The 22485-nt window shown below is 37.2% G+C and overlaps 1 protein-coding gene across 11 annotated transcripts in view; it reads left to right on the forward strand.

The window, feature by feature from the left end:
- TCF12 (transcription factor 12) overlaps positions 1 to 22485 on the forward strand; it is a 355331-nt gene that overhangs the window by 315456 nt on the left and 17390 nt on the right. For 6 of the 11 annotated variants that reach the window (XM_036241022.1, XM_036241044.1, XM_036241013.1 and 3 more), the window contains 3 exons: positions 2702 to 2780; positions 11643 to 11716; positions 13516 to 13722. In XM_036241022.1, the coding sequence (XP_036096915.1) occupies positions 2702 to 2780; positions 11643 to 11716; positions 13516 to 13722 (360 nt within the window). Of the gene's footprint in view, positions 1 to 2701; positions 2781 to 11642; positions 11717 to 12720; positions 12793 to 13515; positions 13723 to 22485 lie in introns of all 11 variants that reach the window. The other 5 variants (XM_036241005.1, XM_036241038.1, XM_036240996.1 and 2 more) reach the window with 1 other exon arrangement.

Raw genomic sequence — 22485 nt, forward strand, 5'->3', positions numbered from 1 at the left:
GAAATAGTAATTTATAAAAGTAAAGGTTTTTGTGGAGATAGGTTTGTGTTAAAGTTCAGTGACCTTAATTTAATTTACTTAGATGGTTGAAATACATTACTGTGTGTATGCAGGCCACTAGGAATGAAACTTTGGTTGTTAGCTGATTTTCACGTGTCTCCTGAAGTTTTTAAAAGGTAACAACTTTAAGACCAACAATATTGATCTTATAACATACTATCTCCCTATTACTACTAAGTCTTCCCATAAAGTCTTCTGAAGACTTCTTGATAGCTTTGCTTTTTCCAAAATAGCTTTCTAACTTAATTATACAACTTCTAGATCTGGCTATTTGGAGAGAGTTGGTGTTTAAAGGCATTTACAATTACAATTTAGTAACATACAACTTGGAATATTTTATTTGAGGTAGATATATCCGTTTCTATATGAAGGAAAATAGACTTTCTGACTGCTTGCTGTTTAATGGTGCTGTGTTACTTTGTTTAATGAAAGTGTTACGTTTGATGATTATGATTTGTGGAATTTTTATGATTTTCTGGAATTTTATTTTACAAGAGACTATATCCCAATATCGGGCTTTTTTCGCATATTACATTTTCTTTAAAACCAATTCTGAGAGCCTTCATATAACATAATTTGGGCTTCTTTAAATGCATTAGAGTTCTAAGCTTATTCAGAGCAAAGTTATTTCTGTTGGATGACTCTTGGCACCCACTGGTCATTTTTCTTTTTAAAATATTTGGCCACAATTTGTTCATATAAGTTGATTTGTCTGCCCTAAGTTAAATGCTACAATGTGAAGATGATTTATTATGACCATTATAATAATAGAATTATCCTATAGAAGAACTCCTAGGGACCGTTAGTGCCTAGATTAAGGGGATTTTAAAAATATTTAATGGTTAGCCCTGGCCAGTTTGGCTCAGCGGTTAGAGCATTGACCTGCTCTCCAGAGAGACCCGGGTTTGGTTCCCTCTAAGGGCACGTATCTCGGTTGCAGTTTGTCCCTGGCCCTGGTTGGTCGTGCGGGTGGCAGCCACTCAATGTGTCCCTTTTACGTCGATGTTTCTCTCTTTTCTTCTCTCTCCCTCCCACTCTGTCTGAACAAAAAATGGAAATATGTCCTCAGGTGAGGATAAAATATATATATATATATATATTTAATGGTTAATTAGGTAAATTTGAAAGAATTTGTCACTTTTTTTTTTTTAATCCTCACCCTCGGATATTTTTTCCATTTTTATTTTATTTTTTATCCTCACCAAAGGACATTTTTCCATTTTTTTCTTCAGGTACAGTGGGAGGGAAAGAGAGGAACAGAAAGAGAGAGAGAGAGAAACATCGACGTGAAAGGGACACATCAAGTGGCTGCCACCTGCACAACCAACCAGGGCTGGGGACAAACTGCAACCGAGGTACATGCCCTTAGCAGGAACTGAACCCGGGTCTCTCTCGACCGCAGGCCGACGCTCTAACCGCTGAGCCAAACCGTCCAGGGCTCCATTGATTTTTAGAAAGAATGGGAGGAAGGAAGTGAGACAGAGAGAGAAACGTCGATGTGAGAGACACATCAGTTGGTTGCCTCCCACACTACTCTGACTGGGGCCAGGGAGCAAACCCATAATTGAAGCACATGCGCCTGACTGAGAATTGAACCTGTGACTCTTTGGTCCGAGGGCTGATGCTCTAACTGCTGAGCCGAACCAGCCAGGGCTGCCACTTTTTAAAATCAGTAATGAAATAAATACAAAGTATTGCAACAGCCCTGGCCGGGTGGCTCAATTGTTTGGAGCATCATCCCATACACCAGGGGGTCATGGGTTTCATTTCCATTCAGGGCACATGCCTAGGTTTTGGGTACGATATCTGGTCAGGGCATGTACAGGAGGCAACCGATGGATGGTTCTCTTTCACATCAATGTTTCTCTGTCTCTCAAAAAAAATTTTAAAAAACAAAACATATAAAGCCTAGCAAAATAACTTTTTTACTTGAAATACCCAAATATCTGCATCCATAAATAAACCCTTTAGAGAGTAAAGTCCACAGATCATTTTGGGAACACTTTTTGAAGGACTTGGTGGGTTTTTTCACTTTCCTCCAGGGTGACAGAATATCCTTTGAGAGCAAGTTTGGTGTTTTGTTTTTTTAACAGTACTCACCACTTGAAGCTAAATTTGGCAAAAATGTAGTTGGTCACACTGAGATGAGACATAAGTGGTAACTTTTAAAAAATTATTTTCTTTGTCTTTTAAAACTTTTTAAAGATTCTTCGCTTCCAAAGATAAGTGAATAGTTTCCTGAAATAGTTTCCTGAAATAATTCTTTTTAAAGGATATCATTTATTTATATGGTATATGCTCAAAAGATTGTTTATCAGATTTGGTATTTTATAGTCCTTCTCTTTTTTTGTTCTAAATTTATAAACTTTAAATTATTTCCAACTAGGATAATGGAGAAATAGATATAATCTATTTTATTCCTCTTGTATTAAAATATATATGATACTTTTTAATCCTAATTTTAAAACTGAGGCTTTTATACCCTTTATGTAATAGAATAGTCCTAAAATTAATGAAACAGTTTTTCACCTTGAGCCTTAGGGATGGTCTACTTAAATTATTTAAAAATCCATGCAAATGGATTTATCTTTTTTTTTGTTGCCACATATTGATATGTGTATATCTGTTGTTTTCTGGTTAGATTTATTCTCCTGACCATACCAGCAGTAGTTTTCCATCAAATCCATCAACACCAGTTGGATCACCCTCACCTCTCACAGGTAGGCTTTTGTTTTCTCGAACTACTTAATAACATATATGGGGCTACTTGGGAATATTTCAAATTTACTTTGAAATAAAATCCAGTAAAAATTTATGAAAAAATATTGATTTTGAGAAAGTGTATAAACAGTTTTCTTCTTGGGTTCATTTTGAAGAATATTGAAATATTTACTAGTTTTGAATTATTTGTTTATATCTTCTCTTATTAAGATAATTTGTAACTTCTAAGAACAGTTGTTATAACAAGATAAAAATAAGGCTAGGCAATTGGATAAAGGTAAAATATGGAGGAGACAAATAAAAAGTTTTCATAAGATAACAAAATAAACAATCTATTAAGTGGTTCAGATTTGCTTTAAATTTTTCTTTTATTTTTCACATTAGCTTTAGCAAGTTTCAGATATGCCCATCCTACAGTCTAAATTTGTTGAGATACAATTGTTATTATGAAGAGGAATTTTTAGATTTATTAGAAATAAATTAAAATGAGAGGAAAATGCTTAATATATGTTAAGCTATAATTTAAAAACTTAAACTTTATTTTCTACCAGTATTTAGAGAAAAACTATGCTGAAGAGGAAAGGTATTAATTCTGAGGAAAGATATTAGTCAGGCAAATGGGTAAAAATGGCCATATTCCTCCAACAGTTAACCTCAAAAATGATTCTCTTTTCCTGTAGTTACGTCTGTGTGGTTTTGTTGTTGTTGTTAAGCCTTTTTTGCATTGTTCCGGATTTCTGGAAATCAGGGCTCTGGGGTAGCAGGGTGCTGGCTATCACCTGTGCCTTGTGCATTGGCCTGTGGCTCTGCTCAGAAGCATTCCCGTGTGCAGACGATGGGCTGCTGGCAGCTGCTTTCGGCTCTTCGTGGGTTCTGCCACTTTCTCAGACACCGTGGCTTCAGCTGTCTAGTAAAAGTTAAACAGCTGTTCCTCACATACACTGGACTGTGAAAGACCCATTGACTTAAAGTTGTTGTTTAACAGAGAGCTGAAATTACAGGAAGAATGATGTAACTTTAACCCTGCTCACCCTCTTGACAGAGTTTTACTGGAAGGATCAGTATGGTTTTGGCCACAGCCTGTTTCACTTTCTCACCTGAGGCGCTATCTTAGCCTCACTGTTCGTCCCCACTGCCTCTGCTCCATGGCCCAGGAAGATAGCTGTGAAAGTGCCTTTGGTTTTTATTAACACTGGGGGGGGAAGCAAGCAACAGACAGGTCAGCGTCTGTGAAGTGACATCAGTAAAATGGAAAATCAGAGACTTAGACATTTTTCAAAAAATAATGGTCCAAAGTAGAATCTCACATTTCCTCCCCCATTTTTAGTTGATGTTTAATGGGTGGGGTCCTCTCTTCCCCATAATTCAGCTGATTAATGAAAATCTATGTATGAACTATTGAACTGTGTAATGAAACTGTTAATAGGCTTTTTTTTCTTTATTGATTTGAGAGAGAGGAAGGGAGAGGGAGAAGGAGATAGAAACATCAATGAGAGAGACTATCGACTGGCAGCCTCCAGCGTGCCCCCCACTGGGGATTTGGCCTACAACCTGGGCATGTGCCCTGCCGTGGAATCGAACCGGCGACCTCTTGGTGCGTGGGTCGACACTCAACCACTGAGCCACACCAGCTGGGCAATAGGCTTTTTAAACTCAAAGAAAAATACTTTTATATACTGCTTGAAAGGGCAAACCCACAACTGATTTTATGCAAGTATATCTCCCATTTCCTACATTTAGTTTTTCTTTATTACCACCACCACCACCACCACCACTACCCACACACACACAAATTGGCAGAGCAGAGATGAAGAGGGAGGAGTGGAAAAGGAAAGCAGCACTGTGATAAAATATTCACAGTTGAAGGAAAGATGAACAAAGATGGAGCAAACTAGAGCTCCTATATAATGAGGAAATTGTTGTGTACCTTGTGTGGCCGTGGCCTGTTTTCTAGAGTAAAAGATGTCTGCCTTGTCAGCCAGACTGAGCACAGGCCTTGTAAGGGTAGATAAACAGGTACAGAGCCACATAGGCAGCTTCTAAAGAAATCATTCTTGCTTAAATCCTGCTCATTATTCTAGGGAACTTTTCAGGCCAAGAAAAGACATTTCTACCTAGATAATGCTTATGAGGAAGCTTCTGAGATGATGATATTGTATCTTTTAGGATGCTATAGGCTGAAAGAAAGGAAAACTCTTGTCTCAGCTAGCATCAAGAATAAGGGGATTGGTTTTCCTTTATGACAAGAAGCCCATAGCAGAGCAAGTTCTTGGACTAGTATGTCAAGACTTCTGCTCTACTTCTTTGCAATTTCTTCTTCAGGCTTGTGGCAAGATAGCAGTTCAAGGTTCCACATTCAGACATGAAAATGTCCAATGGGAAAAAAAGAACCATCTTTTCAGAACCTTTCTCCAGAAATCTCTTCAACAAATTTTCCCTCATGATTCATTGGCCAACGTTGAACCTAAAGAAATTGCTCTCAACAGACATGGGGCTATGATGTTTATCTTAGACATCAGTTTATCCAAAGAGGCAAGAATATAATTACTCTTTCCCAGTTCACACTTGGAAAGGATAGACACACACATGCACACCTTCTGAACAAAGTCAGGGCTCTGACAGCAAGGTGGAAGAGAAGAATGGTTATATCTATTACAGTTGTCATTTGGAAAAGACATGAGTATTTGAATTAAGAGAGTGTGTTTACTAAGGGAACTTGGAAAGCAGACAAGCAAAAAAAACACATTTTGACTTTATCTCATTCTGAAATATAACTGAATAGAAATTTAATAGTGTTAGTACTTAATAGCAATCTTTTTTTGTTATTGTTGTTGTTCAGACAGAGTGGGAGAGAGGGAGAGAGAGAGAGAAACATCGACGTGAAAGGGACACATCGAGTGGCTGCCGCCCACATGACCCAACCAGGGCCGAAGACAAAGTGCAACTGAGGCACATGCCCCCAGCGGGAACTGAACCCGGGTCTCTCTGGACCACAGGCCAACGCTCTAACCGCTGAACCAAACTGGCCAGAGCCTTAATAGCAATCTTAAGACCATTCACAATAAAAATAAAGAGGGAGAAGGAAAGAAAGGATTCCTCAGTTTGGGCTATTTTAATCAATAAAGTATTTATCTAAAGTAGAGTGCTCAGGATAGACTTCATGAAGAGAGTAGTATTTTAAAAGGAGGTGAATAGTGCCCTGGACAGTTTGGTTCAGCGGTTAGAGCGTCAGCCCGCGGTCCAGAGAGACCCAGGTTTGGTTCCTGCTGGGGGCATGTACCTTGGTTGTGGTTTGTCCCTGGCCCCAGTTGGGGTTGTGTGGGTGGCAACTAATCAATGCGTCTCTCTCACATCGATGTTTCTCTCTCTTCCTCCCTCTGTCCCTCCTGCTCTATCTGAAGATGAATGTAAAAATGTCCTAGAGTGAGGATGAAAAAAAAAAAAAGGAGGTGAATAGCTCTGGATGGTTTGGCTCAGTGGTAGAGCATCAGCCTGCAGACCAAAGTCACGGGTCCAATTCTGGTCAAGGCCACGTACCTCAATTGCGGTTCCATCCAGGCCCTAGTTGGGATCTTGAGGAAGGCAGCCAATCGATGTGTCTCTCTTGCATCAATGTTTCTCTCTTTCTCTCTTTCTGTCTTCCCGCTTCCTCCCTCTCCTTCCCTTCCTTTTCTTCCCTCCCACTCTGTCTGGGGGAAAAAAAATCAGTGTGAAAATATCCTCAGGTGAAGATTAAATAAAATAACAAAGGGAGGTGAATTAGAAGTCTCTGGTTATAAAGGGAAAAACATGACAAGGATACAGATGTAAGAAAGAGTGTGACCTGTTTAACCAGAACCATTGAGCTGACTGACTATGAACTTGAACTCTCCACATACGAATGGGTGAAGAACTAAGATGGAAAGGTTGGCTGGGGTCAGATTGTGGAACACAGAGAATTAAATGCTACATTAAGGATTATCGAGCCTTTCCCATGCATGTAGGAATCTCATCAAAGTTTGAGTTTAGGGTGAGATTACAAAGGGAAACAACAGAATAAGAAAATGCCTGATATCTGGTCCTAAGAATTTCTTTCAGCCACACAAAATGGTAGTATTTATTCTCTAAATTTATTAACCAATTGTATTAGGCAGAATACTTGCTAAGTCCCACTCAGACTGAGAACAGATCAGAAACACTGAGTGGATTTTAGGTAGTTATCAAAGGAAGGCTCTCCAGGTTTTCTAGCCGAATAATTTGATTCTGTTGTCCTAGTCACCCAACTAGCTTATTTTCTGGAAATGGTCAATAAATTTTAATATCAGGTAGGTTTATTATAACCCTCTTGAATAAAAGCTAGCTCTTTGGGGTGCTCGCTAGGGTAATTACAGAAATTAACTATATTAATAGTTGAAAGTTTGTGCCTATCTAATAGAAAGAAGTAGAAGCCCAAAACTTCTATAAGGGTATTATGCTAAGTGAAATCTGTCAGAGAAAGATAAATAACATATGATTTTACTTATATGTGGAATCTAAAAATACACAAAACTCATAAATACACATTTGGGGGAGGGGGAAGGTGAAGGGATCAAGATGTGCAAATTGCCAGTTGTAAAAACAGTCATAGGGATGTAAAGTACAGCATAGGGGTTATATTCAGTAGTATTGTAATAGCTACATATGGTGTCAGATGGATACTAGACTTATTGGAATGATCACTTCTTAGGTTAGTGAATATCTAATTATGTTGTACACCTAAAACTAATATAATATTGTAATTCAATAGTAATTGAAAAATAAAAGTAATTTTTTTAAAAAGCCTCCATAGCCCTGGCCAGTTTGGTTCAGTGGTTAGGGCATCAGCCCGCGGACCAGAGAGACCCGGGTTCGGTTTCCGCTAAGGGCATGTACCTTGGTTGCAGTTTGTCCCCGGCCCTGGTTGGGGTTGTGTGGGTGGCAGCCAGTCGATGTGTCCTTTTCACGTCCATGTTTCTCTCTCTCTCTTCCTGCCTCTCTCCCTTCCACTCTGTCTGAAGATAAATGCAAAAATGTCCTCGGGTGAGGATAAAAAATAAAATAAAAAGTCTCTGTATATGTTTACGACCAGATAGCAGGCGGCGGGGAAAGAAGGGGGACAATGTCCTGTTCTCTGGGAAACTCCTGAGGTTTTCAGCCTTTTCACTCTTATTTTTCCATATTTGTGCAGTGATGCTACATTGATGATTACAAGCTAGTGATAGCAATGTATTTTAAATTTAATCTATGTATTTTATTCACACACTAGTTTTTACAAAAAGAAGTCTAGTGTCAGAAGTATGTTAGCTGGCATTATGACCTGTTTCCAGAATTTAAATTCATTCACAACCCCAAAGGTTTCATCCTTAGCTAATAAGCCATCAGTGGGCAAAGCTGTAAAAAGTCTTTGTATCTTTTTTCTTCAGTCAGAAAACCTTTAGCCTCATGAAATGAGTGCTTTCATATCTTTTACCTTGATGATTGGCCTTGTAAGACACATTAAAAATGAAACAAAAAACAATGCCTATTTTATAGCCAGGGCATATAAAAGTAATTAATAGTACAGATCATTTAGAATGATGTTCCACTAATTCCCAGTATTCACTAAACTTTCATGCCCCCTTTGAGTTTTGGGGTTGACTTCTTTTGAACTAACTCTTAACTATACAGGCATCCCCTTTGTTACCAATAGCATGAATTTTTTAAATGACCACGTGGGGTTCAAGGAGCTCTGTCTATGAAATATAACTTGGCATTTGTCTGAAGTTCAGAGATACCAGTGACTTAACAATGTTAGTATTTTGTTTTAACCAAGTATGTGTGTCACTGTGGGCAGCCCCATGTAGGATAAAAACAAAATGGCTTTGAGTATATGTGTGCTTTTCTAATTCAACTAGTTGCATTTTGGAGATAGACCTTAGCATAGTTTTCATATAACTATCCAAAAGATAGTAAGTGTTGGTGATTTCTTACCTCAGTGATTCAGTGCACACATCTTATAGTTCAACACTAGGCTAGTAAAGAAACACAGAAATTACATGTTTTATAAAACATGTGTTCTAACAATTCTGAGGTGTTTAAATATAAAACTTGAATTAATATTCCACACAAATTAAGAGATTTAAGCCCCAGCCGGTTTTGCTCAGTGGTTAGAGCGTCGGCCTGCAGACCAGTGCTAAGGGCACATACCTCGGTTGCAGTTTGTCCCCACCCCAGTTGGGGTCATGTGGGTGGCAACCAGTCATTGTGTGTCTCTCACACATATGTTTCTCTCTCTCTTTTCCTCCCTCTCTCCCTTCCACTCCATCTGAAGATAAATGCAGAAATGTCCTTGGGTAAGGATAAAAAAAAAAAAAACGGAAAAGGAAAAGAAATTTGATGACCAGGCTCCTATCACAGGCTGATCTCCCAACAAAGTTTGGAAAGATGGAACAAAATTATTGAAAATAAACTATTATAAACATTACAAAAAAATTTTTAGAGAGTGAGAGGTAAAACATCAATGTGAGAGAGAAACATTGATCAGCTGCCTCCTGCACACCCCCCACTGGAGATGGAGCCCTCAACCCCAGCATGTGCCCTGACCAGAAATCAAATGGGACTTCTCAGTCTATGGGACAACGCTTAATCCACTGAGCCACACTGGCCAGGCAAGAGAAACTTTTAAAAATAAATTAGGGTTTTTTTTCAAAATAGATTATGATTAACCTTTTATTTATATAAAAATTCATAATTCTACATGAGTAATAAAGTTTTGGTTGTTTTTATATGAATTCTTTTTATAGTCAATTAACTGGGTTTTTCTGGTTGCTAAATTCTATGAAATTAGTCTACAAGCTTCTGTTTCAATGAGCAATTATAGCTTGTCCTTAATTTGTGCAGTTGAATTATGATTACATCTGTATGTCTAGCAGGAAGCCATTTTTGGTCCTCAAAATAATTTGTTTGTAATTTGCTTACAAGTAAAAAAAATGGTTAGTGGATAAAGTACATAACATATACTTTCTCTTACAATTTTAGAATTTAAGATTTTCTATATGATCACAACAAAGTACATATTATTATGAAATGTAATCAGTTATTAACAATCCATCCAGTTTTTCATCTTGCAAAATATATATGATCGATGATAATACAATTACTAGGTTATTCAGCGAAGGTGAAATATACATAAGTTTGTAGTTTCCTAAATGGCAAATTAACCCGCAACAACAGGCTCCAGTAGAACATAGTTTAAAATTGTTAGCAATAAATGAGACAATTTTTTTTTTTAATCCTCACCCAAGGATATTTTTCCATTTATCTTCAGACAGAGTGGGGGCGAGGGAGGAAGAGAGAGAGAGACAGAGACATATCGATTGGTTGCCTCCTGCGCAACCCTGACCAGGGCTGGGACTGAACTGCAACCAAGGTAGGTGCCCTTGACCAGAATCGAACCCTTGACTCTTTGGTCCAAGGGCCGTAGCTATAACTTCTGAGCTGAACTGGCCAAGGCTAAATGAGACAAATTAAGCAAACCTTTAACCTTGCCAACTTCAGATTTCTTTATTTCTTTTTCTTTTTAAATGTTTTTTGTTGTTGTTGATTTTAGAGATAGGAGAGGAGAGGGGGAGAGAGAGAGAGAAACATCAGTGAAAGAGAACATCAATTGGCCGCCTCCTTGGGATCGGGTCCACAACCTGGGCATGTGCCCTGACCGGAAATCGAATCTGCAACCTCTTGGTATATGGGTCAGTGCTCAACCACCGAGCCACACCAGCCGGGCCAACTTCAGATTTCTTGTATAATTTGGGTTGTCACTAAAGGTTTTATTAAGAACAATAATATGTATTTAGTTGAATGGTCTTCATTTTCTATAAATCACTTATTTTCTAATGCACAATTATGTAATAGTTTCGATTTTTGATCAATTGTTCTTCCTTTTAAAGCTCTTGGGCAAGACATTAACACTGTATTCTCCCCAATACGAGGATGAATTAATCCCTTTATTTTTCTTGGTCCCCTCCCCCTTCTTTTTATTCTTTCTACTCTGAACTTGTATCCATCCTTTCTTTTTTTCTATCTTCATTTTTTTTTTTATTATATGGTACTTTTATAAAATTGAAGAAAAACAAAATTTTTATAATGATATTTCCAAATTAAATAATGTACTTTGGTATAAATTATGTTGGGAAAATCTTTTAACAGAAAATTCTAAATGCATTTGCAGTCATTTGAAATGGTGCATTTGTGCTTTATTAAAGGCACAAGTTAACATGACCCTTTAGAAAGCAGTTTAGCCTTGTGAATTAAGAATCATAAATATATTCGTACCTTTTAATTTAGAATGCTACTTATCTTCAAGACATTTTCCCCGTTTGCCATTCGTAATATTTAATATTCATTTACTGTTCATAATAGCCCATTGAAAGCAACCAAAATGTCCAGCATTGAGATAATGATGATTAAGCAAATTATGATCTAGAGAATCAGATGAATATTAATGTAGTCAGTCATTAATAGCCTTATTGTAAAGACTATGTAAAACCATGGGGAGGGACAGAATTTTAAATTATACTTTAAGTACATTTTCTGAAGGTGTGTGTGTGTATTCAGTTTGAAGAATATGCAAATATAAAAATAGTTATATTTTAAAATATAATGTTTTCTTTTTGTTTTCTCAACTCCCTATACTGTTGTATTAATAATGAAAAATATTTTTTTAATATGTTGAGCTTATAAGAAACCAATACTATGCAGAAGGCTGAACAAAAATTTTCATATAAATCTATGTACAGTTACTAAATATCTTTTACCCTTTCCTTCAGAACATTGTCAAAAACGCTGAGCTAACCATGGTGTGTGGATGCTTTGGGGTTTTTTAACAGGTACCAGTCAGTGGCCCAGACCTGGAGGACAAGCTCCTTCATCTCCGAGCTATGAAAACTCACTCCACTCCCTGGTAAGAGCCTCTTAAAAACATACAGTACACTTTTATCTGTTAGTATGGGGGGCGGGGGTTGTTGTTGTTTTCTTTTATTTATTTATTTTTTCAGTAAATCTTCAGTAACAATGAAAAAACAGTAGGATAGCATTACACACGAATTCTTTGCTAACAAGTGGTCTGATTTAGTTGAACAATATAAGACACATTGGGTGTGCCTTTGCCATCTGTTCTTTGGGACATCAGGCTTCTGGTCTAAGGACAGCTGGTGTTAAAATAGTATCATGGCATTTTTGTTTCTTTGAAAAATATAGGGCTTAAAGTTTCTATACTCTTGCATTTTTGTATAAGAAGAAACTTAAAAAAAAAAAAAAAAAACAGACCAAGTAAAAGCAAGAAAATTAGTCCAACAACGAAAAATGGTTATATTTTACGCTTTCTCATATAATGTATAATTCATTACATTTTCATTAAAAAATTGAAATATAATGGCCATCATTTTTGTCATGAAGACTATTATTTCCCATCTTTTCTTTCTAAGAAAAATAATGATAATGTGTTGCACAAACTGTACAAGCAAAAATGTTGTTTAACAAATAAGGCAGTAGAATAAAGGAGCCTGTCTAGGTATTGAGTGTGAAGAATTTGTGGTTGAATGTTAACTACTGTTGCTTTTCCAACTTACCACAGAATTACAAAATATTATAAAAACAAAATAAGGATGACTTGATGGAATGCAAATAGAAAAGTTATTTTTCTGTGACAACATTTTAAATTAAAGGAAAGTTTTCTTCTCGCATATTTTGCAAGCACATATAAGCAGTTTGTGCTATTTAGATGCTAACCTTATAACTTTGCTATTAAATTCCAGCCTTCTCATACCTTAATACAAGTAGATCTCAAGGTCTCCGCGTTAACTTTACTAACATGTTATGCTGACATGCACATCAGCTATTTCCTCATCTCTTTTGGAGTTAATCTTAACCTGTGCTTTGCCTCCTGTTCTGTCTTGACTTTGCCAGAAAAATCGAGTTGAGCAGCAACTTCACGAGCATTTGCAAGATGCAATGTCCTTCTTAAAGGATGTCTGTGAGGTACTATTTCTTTTAGATGGTGCCTTTTTTTCTGTTTCCGTTAGTTATAATTCCTTTTATCCATTTAAAATCTTCAAGCCTATACAGACTCCAAAGTCTTTTAAAATCAAACAGTGACCATTTTCGTTTTTATAAGTGTGTAAGAATAGACTTTTGTTCTCTTATGTTGTTGAGAATGATTCTTTTTAAAAGAGCTCTACTGGCATGTGCTTTTTGATTTTAAAAATTCTAATATGTTTGTGTATGGGGCATGTGTGTATCCACAGACAGACGATCATTTCTTCAGTTTTGTGAAAGGGGATATTTGGATGTTTGCTATTTCAGATAGGGATGCTTTATTCACTTAAAACAAAATTACAGCTGAAACTTGATGGATTTAAGGATGTGTTTCCAAATTGCCCTCATTTCAAAGATCAGTATTAAAGTACAGGTTATCTTCTTTTATCAGCTATAATTGAGTATCAGGCACAGTAGTACAGTAGCATTCATCATTCATAGAAACTAAAATAAATGACCTCATGATAAATTGGTAAATTGATTTGATGAAGCAGTGATTGTTTCCGAAGCTTTGTTAATTTAGCACAGTCTACTTTCTTTTACTGTTGATTTGTAGTGCGGGTTTTACATGCTGCCTTCCATATATCCCACAGTAGGAAACATAGACGTTTAATGAATTTAACAGTTACCCTCGGTAACCTCCATGTCTTTTCTCAATCACTCCAGCAATCTCGAATGGAGGATCGTTTAGACAGACTGGATGATGCTATCCATGTGCTGCGGAACCATGCTGTGGGACCTTCCACCAGTTTGCCTGCTGGTCACAGTGATATACACAGTTTATTGGGACCATCCCATAATGCACCAATTGGAAGCCTCAATTCAAACTATGGTGGATCAAGTCTTGTTACAAGCAGTCGATCTGCTTCAATGGTAAAATAGTGTTCATCTTTTTTATAATAGCTCCCAAAGCCTATTGTCCTAAATGTTTTTTCATGAAATCTTTGAGGGAGAGGGACCTTCTTTTTGATGGGGAGTAGAGTGGCTTTTAAGAATTTGCTTTACTGTCCTGGGCAGGGTTGTTGGCTCAGCACTGGCTCTGAAAATCCTGCTGTGATCATGTGCAAAGAGCAGAAACTTTCTACAGAGATCATTTTAGTTTAAACTTGGAATTTTTTCCCCGGATGCATAATAATTGGCAGAACAGTTTTTGCAATAGTGTGTAGGAAGTCTGAATAGAAAAGCATGTAAAGCAAGACTGGATTTCAGGGGTTCTGGTCTAGAAAAGCGGTTTATTATAATTTGGAAGCAGCCTTCAATAGCAGAAGGAATGTGAAAAACTATTTGTACTGGTCCATATTTAAGCTTTATTCCCAAATGAAAAAATGTGGGGTAGTTTTAAGAATGGCTGTAATTTAGTGACAATGAAAAGAAACGATATTAGATTAATCCCCAAAGAGAATAAAATAATTAATCTTTTTAAAAACATGATAATTCTTTAGAGGAGAAAAAGTAAAATTCTGTAGCTATGAACATGAACAATTTTATGTTGAATGTCTTACATTATTTTTTATTTAAATTGTCTTTTGAAGGAATGAAGCTCTTTTTGAACCTGCTATTTAACTGATACCATGTGTTTGCATGTTTATGGCCTGGTTTTTAGGATTCATTGCACGTTGTGAAATACTCTCCTATGAAACAGATTTCTAGCTGTAAGCCATGTGATCAAGGCTAAAACTCACCTATCATCAAAATAATTAGGTGCCCCAAATGCTGATGGCTTGTGTTCTGTAAAATAAGATTGGTTCCAGATTTTCACATTCACATGTCAGACAGCCATTTCTGTTCGTTTTGGAGCCGCTCACGTAAACATCAAACAAGGCAGTCTGGTTTCCTGAGAACAGTATTTTCAGTTACATGGGTTGCATTAGATGCCTGCATATCTACCTTAGCAACCAGTTTTGGGAATTTTTTTTTAATGTCAAGAAATCTTGAAATTCAGCCTCCTTTAAAATTTGTTGTTGGTCCTATTGATAAACTAATAAATGTGTGAACATTTATAAATTGTGAAACTCTGAAAGATAAAGGAGTGTTGTTATCACTATTAGTAGTAGTAGTAAAATAACTTTAATAGTATAATATAGCATTTGTTACAAATGTAAATGTTGAATATCAAATTTTATTTTGTTGAAACACTTTTTATCCTTATTTGGAAGGATGACTTGAAAATCAGTATATTCAAATTCCAAGTTTATCTCTGTTGCAACATTTGTAGTCCTTATTTCTCACCTCTTAATCATTTTTATCTTTTTTTCAATTTTTATTTATTTTTGTTACAGATGTTTCTCCTTTTCCCCCCCTAGACACCCTTCTCCCCATCCCGCCCCCACCCCTAGCATTGTTGTCTATGTCCATTGGTTATGCATACATGCACGTAAGTTCTTTGGTTCATCTCATCCATCCTCCCCGCACCCCTCCTCTGAAGTTTGTCAGTCTGAACCGTACTCCTTTTTATGTCTCTGGGTCTATTTAGTTCATCAGCTTATTTTGTTCACTATATTCCATAAATAAGTGGGATCGTGTGGTATTTGTCTTTTTCTGATTGACTTATTTCGCTTAGCATAATGCCTCTCCAGGTCCTTCCATGTAGTCTCAAAGGATAAGAGATCTTTCTTTTATCATTTTTAATTCTTCATTGTATATAGTTTACTGTTCCTATTCCAGTTTATCTGCTATAATATTTGACTTACCTGACTCCTCCCAATTAAAATGGGTGTGGCTGTGTTCCAATAACATTTACTTCAAAAAATGCGTTCCTTTCTTTGAATGAAATGGAACCTATGTCTTTAGAACACAGTTTTTACCAACTTAGGATATGAGTTGGAAAAGAGATTTTGAAATTAATTCCTTTAAAGCCATCTAGAAACCTAGTACTTTTTTGTTTGTTTGTTCTCACCCAAGGACATTTTTTTCCATTGATTGTTTTTTTTAGAGAGAGAGCAGAAGGGAGTGGGGGGAGGGGAAGGGAGAGAGAGAGAGAGAGAAACGTTGATTGCCTACCCCACATGCCTCAACCAGAGCAGTGGATGGGACCTGCAACCCAGGTGTTTGCCCTTGACTGGGAATTGAACCTGAGACCCTCCAGTGAATGGGCCACCATTCTAGCCACTGAGCCACTCTGGCTACGGCTAGAAACCTAGTACATTTTAAAAGGACGTGTAGAAGGAAAAATTGTTTCATTAGATATTGCCCTGAAGCTTTTAATTAAGAAAGTAGCTTACATACCCTGGCCCATTTGGCTCAGCGGTTGGAGCGTAAGCCCAGGGACTGAAGGGTGGCGGGTGGTGGTTCCTGGTCAAAGGCAAGTACCTGGGTTGCAGGTTTGATCCCCAGCCCTAGTTGGGGTGCATGTGGGAGGCAACCAATAGATGTTTCTCTCCCTCTACCCCCCTCCCTCTTTCCTTCCCTCCCTTCCACTCTATCTAAAAATCAATGGGAAAATATCCTCAGATGAGGATTAACAACAACAAACAAGAAAGTAGCTCACATATATCCTCTGGGAATATGCTGCCTACTTCAGAGCATGAACAAACGAGCTGCCAGAGATATTCTTTAAAAAAGGAAAAAAATTCAAAGGAGTCAAGAAAAAAAGTCTTTTGAAACATGAGGTGAGTCTGGCTTGGTCTGAGCAGCAGCAGCAATACCATAGCAACTAAGCCAAGGTATTGCTTATTGTGTCTATCAGGGTCTTCCCTTCACTTCTTGTAACTTTCTTAGAGGACACAGCTGGTGAAAATCTGCTGGACATTATCTACTGGGTCTACCCAGTCAGACACAATCACTAGTAGAGGTGGAGTGTAGATGTTTTTGCCAGGCTTGCCCTCGAAATATAAAATTATCCTCTCACAAAATCTGACACTGACAGGTGAGTCAGTATTCATCTTCTGGCCTTCTGAAATGAACCTTTTAGCTGTGAGTCCTCAGTTCTCAGTTTCAGCAAAAACTGAAGGATGGAATGAAATAAAGATCATAGTCAGCCAGTGACTCTCCCAGCTAAGTCTTAGGCATACTGTTGAGGAAGACTTTTTTATTTTTTTAATTATGTTTTATTTTTTTGTTGACATTATTACAGATGTGTCCCCCATCCCCCTACCTCCCCCTGTGCCCCTCTCCACCCAAGGAGGAAGACTCTTACCCTAGTGTCTTGATCATATCTGAGGATTTCCATCAGTACCTACCTATATAGAATCAACTCTTTTCATATTCTTGGAGGGTGTGTGATTTGGTGGGACATAATTGTTGTAACTATTGCCAGCCATCTCAAGAGTTATCTCTTGCTTTTATTATCCCTTCTCACCCCCATATATTATAAATGATAATAATGAAAAAAATGACACAGTTTTACATTGTGGCATTACATCTTTGTTTAACTTTCTGGTAGTCTATATACTTTTCCTCTGCATGAACATAAATTAGTATTTGTTTTAGGCTCCTAAAAGTGGAGGTCTCTTGGCCAAAATTACAAAGTAATCACAGAAGTATCAATTCATCAGCAAGTCTTTTTCACCCTGGCCAGTTTGGCTCAGCAGTTAGAGCGTTGGCCTGCAGTCCAGAGAGACCCGGGTTCAGTTCCCACTATGGGAACTTGGTTGCAGTTTGTCCCCGGCCCTGGTTGGGTCACGCGGGAGGCAACCACTCGATGTGTCCCCTTTCACATCAATGATTCTCTCTCTCTCTCTTCCTTTCTCTCCCTCCCACTCTATCTGAACAAAAAAATGGAAAAATGTTGTCGGGTGAGGATTAAAAAAAAATTTAATTTTCATCATTCTGTTTGTTTTCTGCAGAGAATAGATTATTCTGATAAGCATAAATACTATTTCAGTAACTCCACAGAACATTTTAGATAATATTTTTGTTGTAATGAATTTTTATTCTAATGGGAAATTACTGTCAATCACCATCCTAAATGCAAGTTTTAAATATGATACTGCTTTTTTTTTTTTTACTAGAATTTAGAAGAAGGGTCAGCATATTTTTCCTGTAAAGGGTCAGATAGTAAACATTTTCAGCTTTGTAAGCTATATATATGGTCTCTGTCACAGCTACTTAACTCTGACATTGTAACATGAAAGTGTAGCTGTAGATAATTATGAAAACAGATGTATGTGTCTATGTTTCAGTAAAACTTTATTTACAAAGAAGGGTAAACAATAAAATATTTGTAAAAAATAAACAAAAACTGACCAGACTTAGCCTACATACTTTCCCAATACCCAATGTAGGACACTAACTAGCTTCCCAGTGCAAAAAATGAGGGTTAGCAAGTTTTTGTCCTTTTTTTGGAACCTGAAAACTTTTTGCTTATTTTGTTTTAATGAGTAGTTTGGGAGTTGAGTAGAAGCAAAATATTTGAGGTGAGCCAGAATGCACTGAGAGTGGAAGAGTAAGAGCTTGGGGGCAGGGTAAAAGTGGTAGAGGGAGCTCAGCCCCCAGTCTTCAGTGCTATCAAGATTGCTGGTGGTATCGCCCTGGCTGGGTGGTTCCGTTGGTTGGAGTGTCATCTCCTACACCAAAAGGTTTAAGGTTCAATCCCTGGTCAGGGTGCATGCGGAAGACAACCATTGGTTGTTTCTCTCCCCACCCACCCCCATTACTAAACTTAGCCTCTGATGAGGATTCAAAAAAAATTTTTTTTTAAAGATTACTTGTGTGAAAACTACATGGACAGGTTTAAAAAATAGTATCCTTGGTCAAGGAAATAGTTTTGTTGCTGAGAACCTTTCTTTACATTGTCTTCAGTTATAACACGATGGTGTCAGTGGGGTCATCCACAGCTGGTAGTATTGATTTATAGGAGATCGGTCTTGCAGTCTTTTTTTAAATTAAACAATTTTTTAATGTTGACATTGTTGCAAGTGTCTCCCTCCCTACCCCCTTGCCCATCTCCACCCACTCCCACCAACCCCTTCCCTTGGCCTTCACCAAACTGTTGTCCATCTTACAGAAGAAATAATTGTCTGGTTTTTTCAGTTGTTCCAGAAGAAGATTTTTATATTTCATACCAAGGAGATAAGACCTACCACCTGACAAAAGTATTTATTACTAGGCGTCAATGTCAAAAGACTGAATTTTGACTGTTGTTTCTTTTAACTGAATAGACTTGACTCTATCAAAGTTAAGAATTAAATGAAGTTTCAACCACAGAAAGCTTTTGACATACTGTAGCTATCTAATATACACAAAAATTAAATTTCCTGAAAGATTATTATACTGGAAAAAGAAACCAGGAAATAGGTATAATTAGTGTAATCAGGCTGGTATAGTTTTAATATTTGCTCTTTTTTTTTAAATTAATTTATTTTTGTTACTGATGTTTCTCCTTTTACCCCCACTGATTCCCTCCTCCCCCTCCCTCCCCTCCCTGTCCCCAGCTTTTTTGTCCATGTCCATTGTTCATGCGTACATGCATATAAGTTCGTGGTTTTTCTCTACCCCCAACCCCCTCTTCTTGGGATTGTCATTCTGTACCCCACTTCCACATCTTTGGGACTACCCCATTCCTCAGACTGTAACGTTCATCATAATCCACAAATAAGTGAGATCATATGAAACTTGTCTTTTCTGGCTTGTTTCGCTTAGGACAATACTTTCCAGGTCCCTCCATGTCGTGCTCTTATTTATTTATTTATTTATTTATTTTTATCCTCACCTGAGGATATTTTTCCATTTTTTGTACAGATAGAGAGGGAGGGAGAGAGAGGAAGGGAGAGAGAGAAACATCGACGTGAAGGGACACATCGAGTGGCTGCCACCCACACGACCAACCAGGGCCGGGGACAAACTGCAACCGAAGTACGTGCCCTTAGCGGGAACCGAACCCGGGTCTCTCCGGACCGCAGGCCGATGCTCTAACCGCTGAGCCAAACTGGCCAGGGCTCGTGCTCTTATTTTTTTCATGGGGTTAACATTTTCATTTACTTAATGTTCTATTTCCTTCAAGTATTTTTGATGATTTCTCCATATTTTTTTAATGCAAATGTAAAACTTAAGACTTTTCATCAGACACTCTCATTGAAATGTGATTAATGTATCATTTAAATTTTAAGGCACAAAAATCGGGGTTTTTAGAAGTATTAAAATGTCAGCACTGGACTTTAGTTTTGCTCTCATTTACTTAATGTAAGAATAAACTCTTGGAATAAACTGCTGACAGGAAAAATACTTGTATTAAGTAGAAAACTAAAAGAGATGTGAACCTTTAATTTCACTTGGGCATTACAAAGAAGTTTCTGCAATATAAAGTTATTGTACATCACATCTGTTTATGGCTGTAATATCTAAAATACTGAGGCCCTTAAAGGAGAAACATCTGTAACAAATATAAATTAACTAAATAAAAAATAAAATGGCCCTGGCCGGTTTGGCTCAGCGGTTAGAGTGTCCGCCTGCGGTCTGGAGAGACCCGGGTTCGGTTCCCACTAAGGGCACGTACCTCGGTTGCAGTTTGTCCCCGGCCCTGGTTGGTCGTGCGGGTGGCAGCCACTCGATGTGTCCCTTCATGTCGATGTTTCTCTCTCTCTCTCCCTTCCTCTCTCTCCCTCCCACTCTATCTGTACAAAAAATGGAAAAATGTCCTCGGGTGAGGATAAAATAAATAAATAAATAAAAATAAATAAAATAAAATAAAATGAAATGAAATAAAATAAATAAAATACTGAGGCCCACTGAGATAGATCCATGATAGCACTTTTATCTTTAACACAGAGTACTCAGTTATTCCTCGGTGATTTCAACTTCAAACCAAACTAAGTTAGATTAGGAGCTTTTTGTATTAATGGAAGCTTGGTGCAAATCTTAAAAAGTTCCTTATTTATGGTGTAGGATAAAATTCCATCCATGAGGTCTTTTGATTTTTTTGTTGTTGTTGTTGCAAATTCAGGGAAATTTAATCCAGGCATTTTTTTTTTTTTTTTTTTCTGGGTTTTGTTGTTGCTTAAGTTGTGAAGTTGTTGTGGAGATCTGTGGTAATTATTGTATGAGAGCAGAATAAATGATGTTAATTCATGAAATTTAAAGCTACCTTATGTGATTTTTTAAAAATATAAATTGTCTGTTTTCCAAATGCTAAAGCAGTTAGAGAGACTTTTCCAAATTCTAAGAAATGTAAGATTAAGTTGTTGAAAACTAACAGGAAAATAGGGTAGTATTTTGTTTAAAATTAGCACTTTTGTCACTTATCAAAATAAATTTGGAGCGCTGGCTAGTTTTGCTCAGTGGTTAGAACGTCAGTCCCCAGACCGAAGGGTTGTGGTTTCAATTCAGGGTCATGTGGAAGGCAATCAGTGTGTCTCTCTCACATCAGTGTTTCTCTCCCTCCCACTCTATCTAAAAATCAGTGGAAAAATATCCTGGATGAGGGAGGAAGGAAGGAATTTGGAATAATTTTAACCTTGTATTTAGATAGTATTTAATGTTATTGGTATAAATTTGTATGCTGTAAGAATTGTTTGTCTAGGTTTCAGCTAAATTGGATTAATTTATTTTTAACTGTGTTTTATTTTTTCTTAAATGGGCAATTAAAAATTTTGTATTTTCATTAAGACCACATTATAGTGCTTTTAAGGATTTTGATACCAGTTTTTAAATTTAAAATCGTTCAAAATGGCAGCATTTTTTAAAGTTTGAAAATCATATAGGTTCTATATTATAGAACTATCATTAAAAAGAACCATAACAAATTTAATTCTGTTAAGTTTGCAGCATAGAACTCCTCTTTAGGTAAAACAAAATGCATATGGTACGTAAAGTTCCTTTTATCAGTCTGTAGATTAGTACTGATTAATTTAAATCATTAGTATTCAGTGAATAGTATAAATTGAACAAATTATTAGAATAGAATTCAGAATCAGAGTGGAATTCATACTGAGTACTTTTTAGTCTGTTCCTTAATTCACAAGACCCCTTATTCATCAACTAATTAGATTTAACATTTTTCCATCATGAGTGCTAAAGCCATTGGCCAAATGAAATGAAAACAGGTTTCTTGAGGGGTGCTTCCACAAAAGTAAGGCCATACACAGATTGTGAATATTCAGAATCAAGGATGATGATGTTTAAAGGGATGGGCCTTTTATTCTGACATGGAGCTCTTCATAATAATTGAAATGTTGAGCATAGCAGGTCTAAGGGTTTGCCTTCCTCTGCTACTCCTCCAATAGAAGCAGTCTGTCAGCTGTATGCTAACGAGACGAACAATTAAACAGAATCCTATCTGGCTGGCCTCACAGGCTCTGTGCCCAGACAAAGAACTGTTTATACACCTGTCGTATGTGTGTGGACAGAGCCATTTGAATGGGTAACTGCAGATTAAAGGGAGGACATGGGAGCCAAGGTGAGCGAGGGTTAAAGAGAACTATAAGAACTGTGAAAGTCAAATTCTCCAGAAAATATATGAGGGCCATTTGCACGGGGAATCAGGTTACAAAGAAAAAGTTCCTGCTAACCTCATTAACATGAAAAATTCCAGACTTCAAGTGTTGTGTTAGTCTGAGGCCAATTTTTAAAGATTTGATTTTGGGGGTGGGGGTGGAGGGCAGTGATGTAGGTTGGTGTGAGAAAATAGTTTGAAGTATTTCATAAAGACAAAAATATATGCTGGCATTTGTATCCCAAAACTAATCAAGCAACCTTTCTGAT

Source organism: Molossus molossus, unplaced genomic scaffold, assembly GCF_014108415.1.
Source record: "Molossus molossus isolate mMolMol1 unplaced genomic scaffold, mMolMol1.p scaffold_m16_p_1, whole genome shotgun sequence".
Taxonomy (NCBI): Eukaryota; Metazoa; Chordata; class Mammalia; order Chiroptera; family Molossidae; genus Molossus; species Molossus molossus.